This window comes from Trichomycterus rosablanca, chromosome 5 (genome assembly GCF_030014385.1).
Source record: "Trichomycterus rosablanca isolate fTriRos1 chromosome 5, fTriRos1.hap1, whole genome shotgun sequence".
Lineage (NCBI taxonomy): Eukaryota > Metazoa > Chordata > Actinopteri > Siluriformes > Trichomycteridae > Trichomycterus > Trichomycterus rosablanca.
The window spans coordinates 23046389-23065665 of NC_085992.1; the positions used below are offsets into that span (position 1 = coordinate 23046389).

At 37.5% G+C, this 19277-nt stretch overlaps 2 protein-coding genes across 2 annotated transcripts; one reads left to right on the top strand and one right to left on the bottom strand.

Moving 5' to 3' along the window:
- Nucleotides 1-1232: 1232 nt before the first annotated feature.
- Nucleotides 1233-5019, bottom strand: lhb (luteinizing hormone subunit beta). The gene is made up of 3 exons (XM_062995867.1): nucleotides 4981-5019; nucleotides 4699-4885; nucleotides 1233-2979 (listed from the first exon to the last, which is right to left on the bottom strand). The coding sequence occupies exons 2-3, from the start codon at nucleotides 4882-4884 to the stop codon at nucleotides 2740-2742; spliced, it is 426 nt and encodes a 141-aa protein (XP_062851937.1). The 5' UTR covers nucleotide 4885; nucleotides 4981-5019; the 3' UTR covers nucleotides 1233-2739.
- A 2592-nt stretch (nucleotides 5020-7611) lies between these two features.
- Nucleotides 7612-17811, top strand: LOC134314994 (cytochrome c oxidase assembly protein COX20, mitochondrial-like). The gene is made up of 4 exons (XM_062995868.1): nucleotides 7612-7729; nucleotides 11539-11653; nucleotides 16129-16192; nucleotides 17545-17811. The coding sequence occupies exons 1-4, from the start codon at nucleotides 7697-7699 to the stop codon at nucleotides 17669-17671; spliced, it is 339 nt and encodes a 112-aa protein (XP_062851938.1). The 5' UTR covers nucleotides 7612-7696; the 3' UTR covers nucleotides 17672-17811.
- The last annotated feature ends 1466 nt before the right edge of the window (nucleotides 17812-19277 follow it).

Below are 19277 nucleotides of genomic sequence, written 5' to 3' on the forward strand. Positions count from 1 at the left end.
CTATAATGTAACATTTGTTTAACAGCGACTTCTTTTAAATATTGTGTCACTGTCCGCTCTGTTAGACACTCCTACCTAGTTGGTCCACCTTGTAGATGTAAAGTCAGAGACGATCGCTCATCTATTGCTGCTTCTAGACCTTCATCAGTGGTCACAGGACGCTGTCCACAGGGCACTGTTGGCTGGATATATTTTTGGTTGGTGGACTATTCTCAGACCAGCAGTGACAGTGAGGTGTTTAAAAAATATAATCATCAGCATTGCTGTGTCTTATCCACTCATACCAGCACAACACACACTAACACACCACCACCGTGTCATTGTCACTGCAGTGCTGAGAATGATCCACCACCCAAATAATACCTACTCTGTAGTGGTCCTGGGAGAGTCCTGACCATTAAAGAACAGCATGAAAGGGGGCTGATAAAGCATGCAGAGAAACAGATGGACTACAGTCAGTAATTGTAGAACTACAAAGTGCTTCAATATGGTAAGTGGAGCTGACAAAATGGACAGTGAGTGTAGAAACAAGGAGGTGGTTTTAATGTTATGGCTGATCGGGGTATATCTGGTGCTTGTCAGGGCTACTTTGCAGTACTTCAAAAAGTTACTTTGTTGTTTAGCCATTTACAACACCAACCATCTACACTACCTTGTTATACTGTACAATGACTAGTTCTCATTTCTGCAATTACTGTGGCAAAGGTGTTCAATCTTCTTCACATAGAAATGGTGTGTCTAGTTTTTTATACCAACCAATCACAAGCTACACCTAATTTACTTCTTTAAGTAATTGATCACTTGTATTAAATTAGCTCCTGTCTGGCTAATAAGAAAAGCCTGCAGGCACATTGGCCCTTGGTTAAAAGACTGAATGACCCCACACACAGGGGTATCTGTCAGATGCTTTGAGAGCCTGTTATACAATAGCTCACTAAAACACTGAGATTCCTGCTGCATTAAGATAAAAGCTGGCTCAGCAGGGGATCTGGATAGTTTTAACAAAAGGAGTAAATAACACCCTCAGAGACCATAATTTGGAAAACCATGCAGGATCAATAAAGTTTGGACACTCCTGGTCAAATTCCATGTTTTAATATTGTAAGTGGAAATAAGTAGGGATGTAACGATGCACCACAAAACAGTATTATTTGCATTATTTGGCATAGTTTGTACCCACTTCAGAAATAAAAGGGCATTCATTATTTAGATAAATAAAATATAAGGACAAATACAGTATTTTATTTTATTTTTTAAAGAGAAATAATAAAAGGAAACTTTGTCATAATTTGTCTTCAATTTCATTTTGTTTTAAAAAATCGGGAAAAAAACGTATTGTGAACCCAGTATTGTGAATCGTATCGCATCGTGGGTAGTGTATCATTACATTTCTAGAAATAAGATAACACACCCTTTAACAATTGGAAACCATAAAACAAAGTAATTAATGTTTAATGTAAATGTGAAATTTTATTACTTCAATACAAGTGGCTAATGAGAATGTATATAACACCTGTTAAACTCCACCATATGTCTGCTAATATTCCAGATATCTGTACTAAGTGTATGAATGAAAAAGGTAATCTTTTCCACTGCTTATGGGAATGTACAAAAATTCAGAGTTTTTGGAGAGATGACATAAACTGTTTGTCAGAGATGTTTAGTGCCAAAATCCCTTTAAATGCCAAACTATGTTTGCTTGGGATATACCCGAAGAACTTTTTACGAACACCGAAACAATATCCGGTTCTGGACTTTGGACTCCTACAGGCCACATTTTGGCTATTGCGCTGTGCTGGAAGGGCATGCAAGGTCCTACATTGAAAATGTGGATAAGGGAACTCTCAAATTCTATTGGACTAGAGAGACTAACATACATTGTAAGGGGCAAACAAAGAGAGTTTACCAATCTCTGGGAACCGTACATGATTATAATGACAGATGAAAATGCTAATCTCACTGAATAAGAATCTGTAAACTGTGAACATTGTGAAATGTTTGGCATTGTATGTGTATGTATATTATTTATTTAATTTATTATTATGTATTCATTTATTTTTATTTATTTTTATTATTATTATTATTGTATCTTTTAATTGTATTTATGTATGATTTATATTGGAAGGGTGGTGGTGTATGTGTATATGTGCATCAGGATAATGTACTGTTGTGTCTGTTCGGGAAAAATAAAAATTACAATAAAGATATTTTGAAAAAAAAAAAATGTGAATTTTATGTTGATATTAGCATGAGGAAAGCTAAAATGATATTCTGGGATTGTTTGACTGCTGTCCCTTAATAGAATGTAATGATTAACTGGTTGTTATCCACTTTTCATGGCAGCCAGTGCTTACTGAACATAGCTTTAGATGTGGCATTTAAGAGAGGGGGTGGTATGTTGAAAACTTTATAGATGAAGTGAAATGTTTTCATGGTCAATAAATGTGTCATATACTGTGTTTGAAACAGTAATGCAAGAGTGCAATAATTATGATCTATTTATAGTCATTTGTCAGCTTTGAAATTTAAATAATTTCTATGGTCGGAGCAGATTCTAAATAAATGTTGTTACATATAAATCTATGGAAAAAACATTGTCAATATCTTAAAGCCAAATTTTGTATTGTAAGGAGGCTAATAGTACATTTAGTTATAACAAAGAGTTCAGACTGATTAGTCATGAAGTAAATTGGCATATTAGATGTGTAAGTATATGGTGGTACACACACTGAATGTGATTCAGTAGTCCAGAATAAATTCTCTTTGTGTCAGGCAGAAATCTGGATTAAGGCTTTCGATGGTACAATCTGAGGTGTCCATAGTGCACAGACTGCAATCACAGCTAAGGGCGACGGGATATGTAATGTGAGGATCCACGCCAGGAGCACAGTCTGGGAGGCGGATGGTTTCATAGCGAACATCCCTGTAAGTGCACACATGCTGATAGATGGTGGAGAATGGGCTCTTGTACACCGGTTCCTGTAAAGCACAATTATTATCAATTATGTAAACAATCACATTTGGCTAAGTTTTGTTTAAGTACAAATATGTGTAAGAGGTTTGTCAATCATCATCATCCAGTGTGACCATGATCTGTGCAAATTAATTAGAAAATCCCATTGTGCTTTGTAAAGATAGCTGCTAAAATAGCCGACATAATTAATATAGTTCCCGGCTTTAATTTTAAATATAATACTTTAAATTTTCCAATATAATGATGGATCTTAATTGTATTAATTTTTTTAAGCGTGTCCGATTTTTACCCAATTGCATTACTCTTCCTCTCCACTGGAGCTGACCACCACCACGATTGAGGAGAGCAAGACTGTCATAAATTATAAATTAATGTCAGAATAAATTAATTATAGATCTTTAAGCTACAAAAATCTAAGAACAATGAGTTATTTATTAGTTTTGTTTTGGTGAAATGAAAATCCCATTGGACATTTATTTAACCTTTATTTAACTAATAATAGTTAATAGTGGCTCGTTGGGTAGCACTGTCGCCTTACAGCAAAAAGGTTCTGGGTTTGATTCCCAGCTGGAGCGATCCGGGTCCTTTATGTGTGGATTTTGCATGTTTTCCCCATGTCTGCGTGGGTTTCCTCCCACAATCCAAAGACATGCAAGTGAGGTGAATTGGAGATACACAACTGTCCATGACTGTTTGATATTAAAGACTTGAACTGATGAATCTTGTGTAACGAGTAATTACCTGTCCTGTTATGAATGTAACCAAAAAATGAAAAACATGATGTTAAAATCCTAATAAAATAAAATAAAAATAAGATGACATGCACGATATAGCAAAAAGGTACATGATCATCAAGACTCCTTCTAGACTCTTTAAGGGCCCTCCCCTGCCTTAGGCCCTGGTTACTCAGTCCCACTTTTCACCCGACTACGACGCCCCTGTGTATGAGAAACCATCATGCTACAAGTATAGCCACATGGGCTTAGGCATACTTCAGAAAACCATTGTCACTTCACACAATCTGTAACTACTCTGTGAAACTTGCAGAGAAAAAGTCAGACATCGATTTTATGCAGTTATGCAGCAGAGTTCTCTGGACCCAAGCTCATTTCAAATGGAGCAAAAGACAGTAGAAACATGCTGTGGTCAGATGACTCAGATGATTGTAGAGTCACTTATGCTGCCATCAAGGTGATGTCTTTTCCCTGGAAGTCAATGTTTATTTCAGCAAGACAATGCCAGCATTCATTCTGCATGTGATACAGCATGACTTCATAGCCACAACATATTTGCGCTTGACTGGCCTGTCTACAGTCCAGATCTGTTTTCTATAGAAAATGCCACATCATGAAGTGAAGAATCAGACAAGACAACAGTGACCACAGACTGTTGAGCAGCTGAAGTGTTGTACCAAGCAAGAGTGGTCAAGAATTCTACTAGTAAAACTGCAACAATTCGTGTCCTCAGTTCCCAAACGATACCAAATGAGTGGCATTAATAAAAAATAAAAAAAGGTTGTGGAACACAATGATAAATATCTCTGTCACAACTTTTTTTTATTGTTGCAAGCAACTTTTAAATTTGGTCGTATTTAGAAAATACGATTAAGTAGGTCTGTGCATTGGAAAAATTTCTTTGTACTTTTTGTTAGTTAAATAAAGATTCAAGAGAATTAACAAATCCAGATTTTTTGATAGAAATGACACTTTATAAGAAACACTTACCTTGGTGAAGCAGTGTCCACTGCAGATGGCGGTTTGAAACACCAGGCATTTTGGGCATCCATCTTTCTCCACAGAGACTGTCTCATTGACAGGTTCACAGTGTGCCAAAAGATAGCTTTGAGCAGGGGAGAGAAAGCTGAAGAAGCAACAAAGCAGAAGAAAAGAGAAAACTGGAACCACAGTCATCCTACGAGAACACAAAATATTTACAGTTAAGTTACAATATTGATTTAAAAACTGCAAAATAGCATTATGCATCAAATTAAATTGATCATAAATTACTTTTAAATGCTGTGTTTGCTCAGCCAACCTCTGTGCAGGGTGGTGCAAATGTTCGCATAAAATGGATTCTTAAACTTTTATACAGATGCAGAACTGAAGCCTTGAATATGAATGACCTTACATGGATCACATTAATCTCTGGGGGATTATATTTAAGTGCTTTAATCTTAATTGCTTACCAAGTTTCATGGATAAACTGATGCAACATAACACTAGAAACCTACTGTTCATCTTACCCTCTGTAACAGCCAAACCACATTTTGCCAAGAAGATTAATAAACTTCCTTTTTTTTGTCTTTTTTAAATTATGTTTTCAGTTCATCATTGTCTATTTATAATCTTAAATAGTCTATTAAGCTCCTCAGATACTATAAGGGAGATTAATTGATTGTATTACTTGTTACTAAAAGTTACCAAGTAATAAAATTAATTAGTTAATAAATGTTACTACCCACCTTCAATCATCATAGCTTTATCATGACTTAGCTATCACCATCTCTATTAACATATAGTCTTTTAATAGAAACATTTTGGGCGGCACAGTGGCTAAGTGGGTAGCACTGTCGCCTCACAGCAAGAAGGTCCTGGGTTCAATCCCCAGGTGGGGCGGTCCGGGTCCTTTCTGTGTGGAGTTTGCATTTTCTCCCCGTGTCCGCGTGGGTTTCCTCCAGGTGCTCCGGTTTCCTCCCACAGTCCAAAGACATGCAAGTGAGGTGAATTGGAGACACTAAATTGTCCATGACTGTGTTCGATATAAACTTGTAAACTGATTAACCTTGTGTAATGAGTAACTACCATTCCTGTCATGAATGTAACCAAAGTGTAAAAACATGATGTTAAAATCTAATAAATAAACAAACAAACAAATAGAAACATTTTATCTTCCAGCATTACAAAATATTGACTATTTCATTACATTTATTACTAATAAAATTATAATAAAAAATAATGAATTATTTTGATTAACATGAAATCTAAAAAAAAAAAAAAAAAAAAAAGAAGCCAAACTGTTGTTGAAACAGCTCCATATACATTTACAAATCTAAAAAAAAAATTTGCCAGTACCCTCTACTTTCACAGCCATACCTTTGTAATGTGTGCAGCATGTGGTTTTGCATTGTCTTGTTGAAAATTGCATTGATATCCCTGGGAAAAAATGTCATCCTGTAATCAGCAAAAATTACTCAGTGTTCTCTTCTGCATTAATGCTGCCATCACAGAAGAGTATATTATTTTTGCCAAAGGCACACTGACACAGCCCCATACCATGACAGACCCTTTTTTTTTGGATCTACTGCTGATAACCGTCTGGATGGTTCTTTTTGTCTTTGGTACAGTGCACACAGCATCAATTTCTTCCAAAAAAGATCTAAAATACTGATACAATACACATTTCCCAGATGCCTAAAATACTTTTTTATTGCACAGTAAAGTTAAGTGGTATTCGTAAATGTAACCCATATTGTAGTGCTTGACAAATGTTTGCCAAACTAATTCCTTGCCCATGTGGTTATATCAGCTATTGAAGAATGATGTTTCTTTATGCAGTGCCGTCTTGAGGGATTAGAGGTCATGGGTGTTCAGCTTAGGCTTAAATATATACAGGATAAATAAATATATACAGGAGAGTCACATTAATCTATTTGAAACTACCCATAGCCTGTGATGGGTCTTTGGGATTGGACAAATATTTGATTTGCTCTCCTCAAGTTCAATGGATGGCGACTGCTGATTCAGCTGTATTCCACTGAAACAGACCCAGGTGAGGAAGCTCCCACCACCAATTTAGCAGAAGTAAACCCACTACATCAACCAAAATCAGAAAATACCAAGCTATATAGCCACACCCTTTCTCATCCTTGCTGAAAGTGTAAGAATAATTTCATAACCTGAGTATATACAAATATAAACATTTATATTACAAATATGAACATATAATAAAATATAGCAGTTACTGTTGACGAAAGAATAAATAAAATAATGAATGAGTAAATGAAGTAAGTTACAGTCAACAGCATTTTTATCCTTTACTTTTAGGATTGTTTATGTGTTTCAAAACACTTTGTAAACTTTTTCATACATTGGTATTATTATTTTCTCATTTTATTTTTTTTATTATTATTTTTATTATTTTATTATTATTATTTTATTATTATTATTATATTATTAATATTTTATTATTATTAATGTCAGTAGGTAATCTAATACGTGTCATCAGGATTAAGTGAATAGAGATACACACTTTATATATTTGTTGTTCTAGTTTGTTTATAAGATGTTATTTTTAAGGCTAATTACTAATTACTAATGAACGAAAACTTACTTTTTTATGCAATTATTTTCTCATTTATTATTCAGTTTGTAAAGAAGCTTTGACAATACAAATGTGAATTTTTGTCATGCTAATAAAGCACCTTGAATTGAATAAATAAATTATGATACATACAGCAATGGCTAACTTATGATCAAAACTATTTTTGAATCCACGTATAATATTTGAGCTACAGAAAATATTGTAATTATTATAAAATATTATAGCTATAAAATCACTTCGAAAACGCTTAACAAGGCGGTACTAAAGACTGGAGTAGTGTTGCCGTCAGGAACATCTAGTGAAGGACCATTACGTTGCTCATGTGTATATTTGCGCACAATGTCATTCAGGCTATTATAAAATCACTGAGATGCGCAGTTATAACACAACCTGCTGATTAGAATGACTGAACAGGAGCCTGACACCAAGAGCCAGGTCTGTAATCTAAGCGTGTTTACTGTGTTTTAGCTCCTCGTAGCAGATAGAGCAGTAATTAATATAAGCATCAATAATACAGTGCTTAGCTGTTTAGTGTATGTGATGTAAGCAACACCGCGATCGTGCTGAGTCGATACACGCAAACTTTAGGATCATTCGCTTAATATGCTCTTAAAACAGCTCTGACTCGCCGAAACATGGACAACACAACACATATGAAGGAGACATGTAGTATCTGGTACCAGGACATTATCAGCAGGTCCTTCAGTTTCTGTATGTTGCGAGGTGAAGTTCATCCTGGTGCCATCATTTCTGCAGGTCAACCACATGCACACGTTCAGGGGTCGTCTGCTTAACCACCTGACCTGTCGATCTTTTTCCATTGCTTTAATTGACTGCGAGCCCATTGTTGTTGCATTCTATGGTGGACAGAAGCACTGACACTTTGCTGGCCTGAGTCTATGCAGCACCATAAACAAAAGGATTTGATGCCCTGTGTGTTGTGACACATTCACCCCAGCCTAGTATCTGCAGTTTGAGACACAGTGGTCTTTTAGTTGGTCAGTACCAGACACCATTGTCTTAATGTATTGATCTGGCACTTATCAGAATAACTTATTCCTTATTCTTCATTCCAATTATTACAAAATAGCATTCTTGTGGGGTGATGTTAAACCCAACTCTAAATCAAGCACCTGTTATTGGAATGCATCATTTACAATTGGGAAAGACATCAACTCCTGACAGCATAGACCACAAAGGACATTTCTAACAACACCAAGGCAGATCGAGACACTTTCTCACCATAACAAAACTGAAATTACAGATCGGGTGGCATGGTGGCTCAGTGGGTAGCACTGTCGCCTCACAGCAAGAAGGTCCTGGGTTCGATCTGTGTGGATTTTGCATGTTCTCCACGTGTCTGTGTGGGTTTCTTCTGGGTGCTCCGGTTTCCTCCCAAAGTCCAAAGACATGCAAGTGAGGTGAATTGTAGATACTATATTGTCCCTGACTGTGTTTGACATTAAACTTGTGAACTAATAAATCTTGCGTAATGAGTAACTACTGTTTCTGTCATGAATGTAACCAAAGTGTGTAAAACATGACGTTAAAATCCTAATAATTAAATAGAAATTACAGATCCAGCCAATAGTACAAGGTTGTTAAGTAATGTAGAACTGGAATAGACTTTTACTAAAAAATGAAATATTTGAACACTACCTTTCCTGCAATAGAGATAGCCCATGGGCTAGCATGGAGTAAAAAGATGAAGAGAATCATACTGTGGCTACAGTTTTATACTGTGAAAAGTAACAGGTCCCATGTCTTCTTTGCTCGAGTATGGCCATAGCTTTATGGCCAAAAGTGGTTTAAGTTCAGGAGTTTTAGCCATGCTCAGTGCTAACAGATGTATAAAATCAGTTATGTACAAAATGTATATGCTTCCAACTTTATGGTAATGATTTAGAAAAGACTTCTGTGTGTAATGTGAGGTCATTAAAGATTTGGTTTGGAGGTCAAAAAGTCGCTTGCATAAAGTAAATTACTGGGTAAATTACTTAACCTGTATGTACTGAATACAGTAGTGTTCAAAAAAATAGTGATTTTAAAAAAGTGAATAAAGCACAAAATCATTATAATAACTTTTATTTCCATAAATGCAAATGCACTGAAAATACTACACTTTTAATTCTAAATCAAAACATTAACAACATTTAGCCAGTTTGTGTTCATCCTTTACAGAAAATTAAGAAAAATGAATATTAGGCTGTTCAAAAAAATAGCAGTGCCAGCATTTTTCTTTAAAAACTCAAAAAATGTATCTATAAACTGAAAATGTTTGAGGTTTCACTTTACTTTAAATTACTGAACTAATATTTAGTGGCATAACAATTGTTTCCAAGATCTGTGTTGCATGGAGTCGACCAACTTCTGGCATCTCTGAACAGGTATTCCAGTCCAGGATGATTAGACTACATTCCACAGTTCTTCTGCAATTTTGGGTTTTGCCTCAAAAGAACGCATTTCAGATATCAGAACACAAGTTCTCTATGGGATTGAAGTCAGGGGGTTGGGCTGGTCACTCTATTACCTCAATCGTGTTTGTCTGTAACCAAGATGTTTTGGGTCATTGTCATGTTGAAACACCCATTTTAAGCACATTTCTTCTTCGACATAGGGCAACATGATCTGCTCAAGTATTCTGATATATTTAAATTGATCCATGATCCCTCGTATGTGATAAATAGGCATAACACCATGGTATGAAAAACATCCTCATATCATAGTTTTGTACCACCATGCTTTACTGTCTTCACATTAAACTTTGGCTTGAATTCAGTGCTCGAGGGTCGTCTGACATACTGTCTATGGCCACTTGACCCAAAAAGAACAATTTTGCTTTCACCAGTCCACAAAATGTTGAGCCATTTCTCTTTGGACCAGTCAATGTGTTCTTTGGGAAATTTGAACCCATTCAGGACGTGTCTTTTTCTTAACAACGGGACTTTGCAAGGAGTTCTTGCTGGTAAATTGGCTTCACTTAATCATCTTCTGTACTCACTGGTAACTTCAGATGTTCCTTGATCTTTCTGGAGGTGATCACTGGCTGAACCTTTGCCATTCTGGCTATTCTTTGATCCACTCAAACAGTAGTTCCATGCTTCCTTCTGCATCTTTCAGGTTTTGGTCACTTTAAGGCATTTGAGATCATTTTAGCTGAGCAGCCTATCATTTGCTGCACTTCTCTGTATGTTTTTTCCCTCTAAAATCAACTTTTTAATCAAAGTACGCTGTTCATCAGAACAATGTCTGGAACAACCCATTTTACCCAGTATTTTTTACCCAACATTTGCCACCCTCCTACCTTAAATAAGGGCCAAAATTGACACCCATTCTTCTGCAGAATGAATGACTTCACCAATTGAACTCCTCACTGCTATTATTTTGAACAACCCCCTTTCAATCAATGCTTCGATTACTCAGAATGAGCGGCATGCATGTCCTAATTGTTGGGTTTGTTTTGTTTTCAATACTCTACTACACTTTCAAGTAAATTTTTTGCTATGTAGAAATAGCATTTCTACTAAAAACTTTGATTTATCAAGTTAATGGTGTTGGACTGCTATTTTTTTGAACACCACTGTACATGGATACTTATGTTACACTAAACCGAGGTCCTCTGTGCTGTTTTGATGAGGTGCTGGAGTGACTTTTTGTTCTTAGAGGTGCCAGACTGGGATGCAGTATTTGGTAATGGACTCAGTAATGCATCTGTAGAGGTTTACCAGCAGCTGTTGCAGGAGTTGTGCGTTTCTCACGCTTCTTAAGTAGTGAAGCCCCTGCGGTCATCATTGAATCTGAAGCTGCAAACTGTCCCTGCCTTCTCACTGTTGATGGGTTAGTAGTCTTCATCCAGAAGTCCTGAAATAGTTATTTGGTTTTCTTGTAGTTAAGGTTAATTGGTGTTCAGGCTTCAGCTCTTTGGGTTCCCAATCTCTTTGATGTAGGCTGATTTGTTGTTATTTAGGATAAATTCATTTGGAAGGAAACTCATTTGGAACACCAACTGCAAGGCATTTTTTTATCCAATGTTATCCAATGTGTTATCCTGATCTCATAAATGCTCTGTTGACAGCATTGGCACAAACATTTCCACAGACACACTTCAAAACCTTGTGAAAACCCTCCCTAGTGGAGTGGACGGTGTTCTAACTGCAAGGGGAAAGAAGGGTTGGTCTTAATTTAGTGTAGCTGTAAATAATAAACTTGTAACTAAGTGTTTATTGCTGTTTTAAACTTTGCAGAGTGTGAAGCTTTTAGGGATTCTGGACATTGGGAAAACTCCTTGTGCAAGAGATGCTGTTCTTCATGGTGCAGGAGGATCTGCCATCGCCGGATTAGTGCACTTTCTGGCAACTAGTAAGTATTTGACATTATACAGATATACATTCATTAATGTTTTGTCTGTTTTGCCACCTGTTTTTAGCCAATTCAGTGTTGCAGTGGGTACAGTTCATAAGATGCGTGGTCGGTAACACCCCGGACAAGTCACCAATCCATCACTTGGCAAACACACACACATTCACAGCTAGGGCAATTTTAGTAGCTTCATTTAACCTCAGTTCATGTCTTTGGATTGTGGGAGGAAACTGGAGCTTCTAGAGGAAACCTACATGGATATGGGAGAACATGCAAACTGCACACAGAAATGGTCCCAGACCGCTTCAACTGAGAATCAAACCCAGGACCTTGCTGTAAGGTGACAGTGCTACCCACAGAACCACTGTGATGCCCTACAAAGATACATTTATGTATATAGGAAATAATCTGACATTACATGATTTTTGCACTGCCACTATATTGCATTGCCACAATATCTTTTTATTGATCTGACTCATGGAGGGCATAATAATTATATAATACGCTAAATTAAGTGAGTTAAAAAATAGGTAACTGGCCCCCAGAACAATAGTTAAGAAACTATAGATCAGAGGTCACTAACAGGCGGACCGCGGTCCAGGTCCGGACCCAGAAGCTGTCCCATACGGACCCAGAAGCTGTCCCATACGGACCCGGACCTACAGCCAAAACAGAACGTTATTTGAAACCTGACGGAGCGCTTCTATTTTAACCGGCGCAGCTTTTGTAGTCTTTACGGTAGCGGTTTAGCGGATGAGAAAACGCACAGACCAATCACGTGACACCACTCAGCCAATCAAGTCTGTGCATTCCAGCCGGTAAACACTGCGACTCTACAGTGCAGACAGATGAGAGAGTTAGAGGCGAGTTACATGTGAAAAGACGGTGGATAGAAAAAGAAAGATAGCGAACGTAGAAAAAACGAAGGGAGAGATACAGACGACTGTGCAGGAGAAAGTTGAGAAAAAGACGAGTGAGACAGGAGACAAATGGCGCTCTCCAAAAAAGAAACGTGTACAGCGAAAATACAGCATTTAATCCGTGATGGAGAGACTCATTTCTGTTCTTACTTCCCACTGGAGCACAATTTATTTTTATTTTCTCTTAATTTGATAAGAGAAAGGTTTGATAAGGTGGGGCGGTCCGGGTCCTCTCTGTGGAGTTTGCATGTTCTCCCCGTGTCCGCGTGGGTTTCCTTCGGTGCTCCGGTTTCCTCCCACAGTACAAAGACGTGCAAGTGAGGTTGCCACTGTTGGGTCCCTGAGCAAGGTCCTTAACCCTCAGTTTCTCATCGTGTTCAGCTCATTGTGTAAGTCGCTTTGGATAAAAGCGTCTGCTGAAAATGTGTGTATATATATATATATATATATATATATATATATATATATATATATATATATATATATATATATACACAGTGCTTAGCAAAAGTATTCGGCCCCCTTGAACTTTTCAACCTTTTGCCACATTTCAGGCTTCAAACATAACGATATGAAATTGTAATTTTTTGTGAAGAATCAACAACAAGTGCGACACAATCGTGAAGTGGATATTATTGGATATTTTAAACTTTTTTTAGAAATAAAAAACTGAAAAGTGGGGCGTGCAATATTATTCGGCCCCTTTACTTTCAGTGCAGCAAACTCACTCCAGAAGTTCAGTGAGGATCTCTGAATGATCCAATGTTGACCTAAATGACTGATGGTGATAAATAGAATCCACCTGTGTGTAATCAAGTCTTCGTATAAATGCACCTGCTCTGTGATAGTCTCAGAGTTCTGTTTAAAGCGCAGAGAGCATCATGAAGACCAAGGAACACACCAGGCAGGTCCGAGATACTGTTGTGGAGAAGTTTAAAGCCGGATTTGGATACAAAAAGATTTCCCAAGCTTTAAACATCTCAAGGAGCACTGTGCAAGCGATCATATTGAAATGGAAGGAGTATCAGACCACTGCAAATCTACCAAGACCCGGCCGTCCCTCTAAACTTTCAGCTCAAACAAGGAGAAGACTGATCAGAGATGCAGCCAAGAGGCCCATGATCACTCTGAATGAACAGCAGAGATCTACAGCTGAGGTGGGAGAATCTGTCCATAGGACAACAATCAGTCGTACACTGCACAAATCTGGCCTTTATGGAAGAGTGGCAAGAAGAAAGCCATTTCTCAAAGATATCCATAAAAAGTCTCGTTTAAAGTTTGCCACAAGCCACCTGGGAGACACACCAAACATGTGGAAGAAGGTGCTCTGGTCAGATGAAACCAAAATCGAACTTTTTGGCCACAATGCAAAACGCTATGTTTGGCATAAAAGCAACACAGCTCATCACCCTGAACACACCATCCCCACTGTCAAACATGGTGGTGGCAGCATCATGGTTTGGGCCTGCTTTTCTTCAGCAGGGACAGGGAAGATGGTTAAAATTGATGGGAAGATGGATGGAGCCAAATACAGGACCATTCTGGAAGAAAACCTGTTGGAGTCTGCAAAAGACCTGAGACTGGGACGGAGATTTATCTTCCAACAAGACAATGATCCAAAACATAAAGCAAAATCTACAATGGAATGGTTCACAAATAAACGTATCCAGGTGTTAGAATGGACAAGTCAAAGTCCAGACCTGAATCCCATCGAGAATCTGTGGAAAGAGCTGAAAACTGCTGTTCACAAACGCTCTCCATCCAACCTCACTGAGCTCGAGCTGTTTTGCAAGGAAGAATGGGCAAAAATTTCTGTCTCTCGATGTGCAAAACTGATAGAGACATACCCCAAGCGACTTGCAGCTGTAATCGCAGCAAAAGGTGGCGCTACAAAGTATTAACGCAAGGGGGCTGAATAATATTGCACGCCCCACTTTTCAGTTTTTTATTTCTAAAAAAAGTTTAAAATATCCAATAAATTTCGTTCCACTTCACGATTGTGTCCCACTTGTTGTTGATTCTTCACAAAAAATTACAATTTCATATCGTTATGTTTGAAGCCTGAAATGTGGCAAAAGGTTAAAAAGTTCAAGGGGGCCGAATACTTTTGCTAGGCACTGTATATATATATATATATATATACAGGGGTTGGACAAAATAACTGAAACACCTGGTTTTAGACCACAATAATTTATTAGTATGGTGTAGGGCCTCCTTTTGCGGCCAATACAGCGTCAATTGGTCTTGGAAATGACATATACAAGTCCTGCACAGTGGTCAGAGGGATTTTAAGCCATTCTTCTTGCAGGATAGTGGCCAGGTCACTACGTGATGCTGGTGGAGGAAAACGTTTCCTGACTCGCTTCTCCAAAACACCCCAAAGTGGCTCAATAATATTTAGATCTGGTGACTGTGCAGGCCATGGGAGATGTTCAACTTCACTTTCATGTTCATCAAACCAATCTTTCACCAGTCTTGCTGTGTGTATTGGTGCATTGTCATCCTGATACACGGCACCGCCATTGGATGCACATGGTCCTCCAGAATGGTTCGGTAGTCCTTGGCGGTGACGCGCACATCTAGCACAAGTATTGGGCCAAGGGAATGCCATGATATGGCAGCCCAAACCATCACTGATCCACCCCCATGCTTCACTCTGGGCATGCAACAGTCTGGGTGGTACGCTTCTTTGGGGCTTCTCCACACCGTAACTCTCCCGGATGTGGGGAAAACAGTAAAGGTGGACTCATCAGAGAACAATACATGTTTCACATTGTCCACAGCCCAAGATTTGCGCTCCTTGCACCATTGAAACCGACGTTTGGCATTGGCACGAGTGACCAAAGGTTTGGCTATAGCAGCCCGGCCGTGTATATCGACCCTGTGGAGCTCCCGACGGACAGTTCTGGTGGAAACGGGAGAGTCGAGGTGCACATTTAATTCTGCCGTGATTTGGGCAGCCGTGGTTTTATGTTTTTTGGATACAATCCGGGTTAGCACCCGAACATCCCTTTCAGACAGCTTCCTCTTGCGTCCACAGTTAATCCTGTTGGATGTGGTTTGTCCTTCTTGGTGGTATGCTGACATTACCCTGGATACCGTGGCTCTTGATACATCACAAAGACTTGCTGTCTTGGTCACAGATGCGCCAGCAAGACGTGCACCAACAATTTGTCCTCTTTTGAACTCTGGTATGTCACCCATAATGTTGTGTGCATTGCAATATTTTGAGCAAAACTGTGCTCTTACCCTGCTAATTGAACCTTAACACTCTGCTCTTACTGGTGCAATGTGCAATTAATGAAGATTGGCCACCAGACTGGTCCAATTTAGCCATGAAACCTCCCACACTAAAATGACAGGTGTTTCAGTTATTTTGTCCAACCCCTGTATATATATAACATTCCGGACTTTTGCTTCAAGAAATTTTCTCTAACTGGACCTCTTTAAATTTTAGTTGAATACCCCTGCTATAGATTCTTTAGGACTTATTAGCATGGTTGCTCTGTCATGGTTTTAAATAAAAGCATGATTCTCTCTTTTTCTCACCATCAGGCAGAGTAAAGCGTTCATTTGATGTTGGGATGGCTGGATTCATGTTGACTACACTGGCTTCATGGTAAGTGACCACACTTCTGAACAGCTGAATTATTGTTAGAAGTAAATCAAATTCTAAAACTAATTGAAGGATGATTGCATCTATTTAGTTTGCTTATTCCTAACTTAATTAGTCCAACTATATTTCAGATATTTTTACTGAAGCTGTTGCTATTTATTTGCTCATATAGGTTTTAAGAAATAATTGAGAATGTAATTATTTTTAAATATCATAAAAGGTGCTATACAAATAATTTTTATTTAGTAATGACTGTCATTTTTAGTTTTCAAAGTTTCCTTCTGTCATCACACCAGTGTAAAACAAATAAGAATGCAAAGTATACCTTAATGTAGCATTAATAACACTGATGCTATCATGAGCAGTCCTCCACCAATGTCTGCATATTACATACGGTAGATTTGATTTTGAAAGGATATAATTGCCATTTTTACATGAACATCTATGCTTAATTGCCCATAATAACAAAAATTCAGTTTTAATTAATAATGTAAAATATACAAATAATTTTAAACTATTAAAAAAAACAAAATAATTTAAAAATATTAATTTAATTAAAAAATTAATGAAAAATTAAAAACTGAAATCTCTTTTCTCCAAACTTTGTAAAATTCCCATTGGTAGCAATTACAGTTTTCTTAGATACATCTCCACAAGTTTTGCCCACCTGGATTTGGGCTGTTTATCCCATACTACATGGCAAATCCTCTCAATTTATGTTAGATTGGATGGCAAACATCTGTCTTTACACTTTTTTGAGATTTAAATCTGTGCTTTAGATCGACCACTTAAGGACATATTTAGATTTGCCCCAAAGCCACTTCAGTGTTGTTTTGGCTGTTTGCTTTGGGTCAATTCTGTGTTCAGAGGTGACCTGTTACCCCAATCTGTGTTTGAATGAGCTCTGAATAAATTGTCTTTAAGGATTTTCCTGTATTTGGCTGTATTTCTGCTCATAATTTTTTTTTTTTAACTTATGACAAAGAGACCATTGTTCCATGTACTTAATTGTTTGTACAGATTATCATGGGGCCTAAAGACATGTCTGATAAGTGTGAAACTGCTATATGCTTTCTAATATCTGTACAAAGCCTTTCCAGTTGTAATGCTTGCGGTTTAGACTAATTGGTACAGCCAAACTAACCATATGTTTATGGGCTCAGAGAAGTCACCAGCTTTTGTCATTCATTATCACTAAAGTGATTAGTCATTTAATAAGTGATTATTAACTGATATTGATGAATGCCATAACACATTTTCCTTACAAGTGTATGTCAACTTTCTATATGTCTTTACAATAAATCACTGTTGTAGGTCTGTATATAGTATAACTGTATTTTTTATGTTCACTTCAGGTTCTACTGCCGGTTTAACAATGCAAAATTGCGGGCTCAGCAAAAGATTATTCAGGATGGAATTAGGAATAAAGCTATTTATGAGGGGACGAGTCTTGATCCTACACGAAAAGCAAAAGATGAGTAAAGACTGAATGCTCTTTGCAGTGACTTTTATGTTGCCCTTTCCCTTAATGCAGGTTTGTTCATTGTATGTATAAAGTTATATTTGTGTTTATGATGTAATGATTACTAATCCAATATAAAAACTTAAACAGAAACAAAAGACGTAGTGCTTTTGGGGTCATTTTTGTATGTTGGTTTACAAAGATTTTCAGCATTTTCAGTATTTTTTTTTAAATCTTTCTTTCTTTCCTCCCCCCTTTATCTTCCAATAAAGTAATTTCTGATGCATTTATGTTAATTATCTGCTGTCTGTACAACCACTGATCTGATCTATGAGAATGGGATGTACATTTTAAGGGCTTCATTAGTTGCATCATGTGTGCATGAGGTAAGACACATACAGTACCTTAACTGGCTGTGACATTTGATTGCATGTTAGAAATATAGGTAAGTGAATATAGTTGTACAAAGAGCACAAAGAAGTCAGTTCCAGTATGCTTAAAACAATATTAAAAAGCCTATGGATCAGTGGTATGCCTGAAGAAGGAACAATGAAGCATACACTGAAAAAGAACACACTCTACGGTGAAGCATGACAGTGGCTTGGTGATGTGCTGGAGCTGCTTTGCTTCCTCTGCCACTGAAAGACAAGCATGTGGAGGACCGGATGGATTCAATCAAGTATCAGGAAATCCTAGGAGCAATCATCATGCCTTTTGTGCCCAGGAAGAGGACGCTTGGTTGTCATTGGACCTTCTGACAGGAGAGTGTTACCAAGCATACCTCAAAGTCCACCAAGGCTTGGTTTCAGAAGAAGTCTTGGAAAATTTTGGAATGGGATTGTGTGAGTGTGCATGTGTTTGGTACGGTCCTCTTTGATCAGGGTAGGAGTCTGCAGAAGGAGAGGAGACACAACAGGGTAATTGGATATGTCTAGATTTGAAGAAAAAAAGTGTTGTGAATATTTTTAAATGTAAGAACTACATTATGTAACAAATAGGGCTGTCACGCGATTAAAATTTTAAATCGAGATTAATCGCGATTAAAGAACCAAATTAATTAATTGCGTGCAAAAATAACAAAGCACAATTTGAACAATTACACATTTTTATTGCAAGAACATGTTTACCAATAAAAAAATGTATAAAATTATGATACAATTATTAAATCTAAATTATTTTTAGAAAGCCAGCCAATGTTTATATAGAGTTGTTAACAGCTACCCATCTTTCAGCCAGTTAATTAAAATGACAAGTCTGTTCACATTATCTGACAAAAGTGAGGATCTTTACCTGTTCATAACTTTGCCTTTGAAAACAGGTACTTATAATATGAACCATTTCTAGATGCAACACCAGTGGTGTAACTAGGAGCTCATGGGCCCCAGTGCAAAAAAACAAATTGGGCCACCTCAACAAATTGCATATACTGATAGCTGATCAGAATGAATTAAATATTAATGGTATTTTTAATGCACAGTTTTAGATATTTTAATTTTACTTAAATAATATAATAATTTAATATAATAATGACGACATGGCAAGTGCAGCAAATGGGGGGGTGATAGTGAGGAGAGTGGTTGAGTTAATGTCGTGAAGGACCCCCCCTCCTGCCATGGGTCCCAGTGC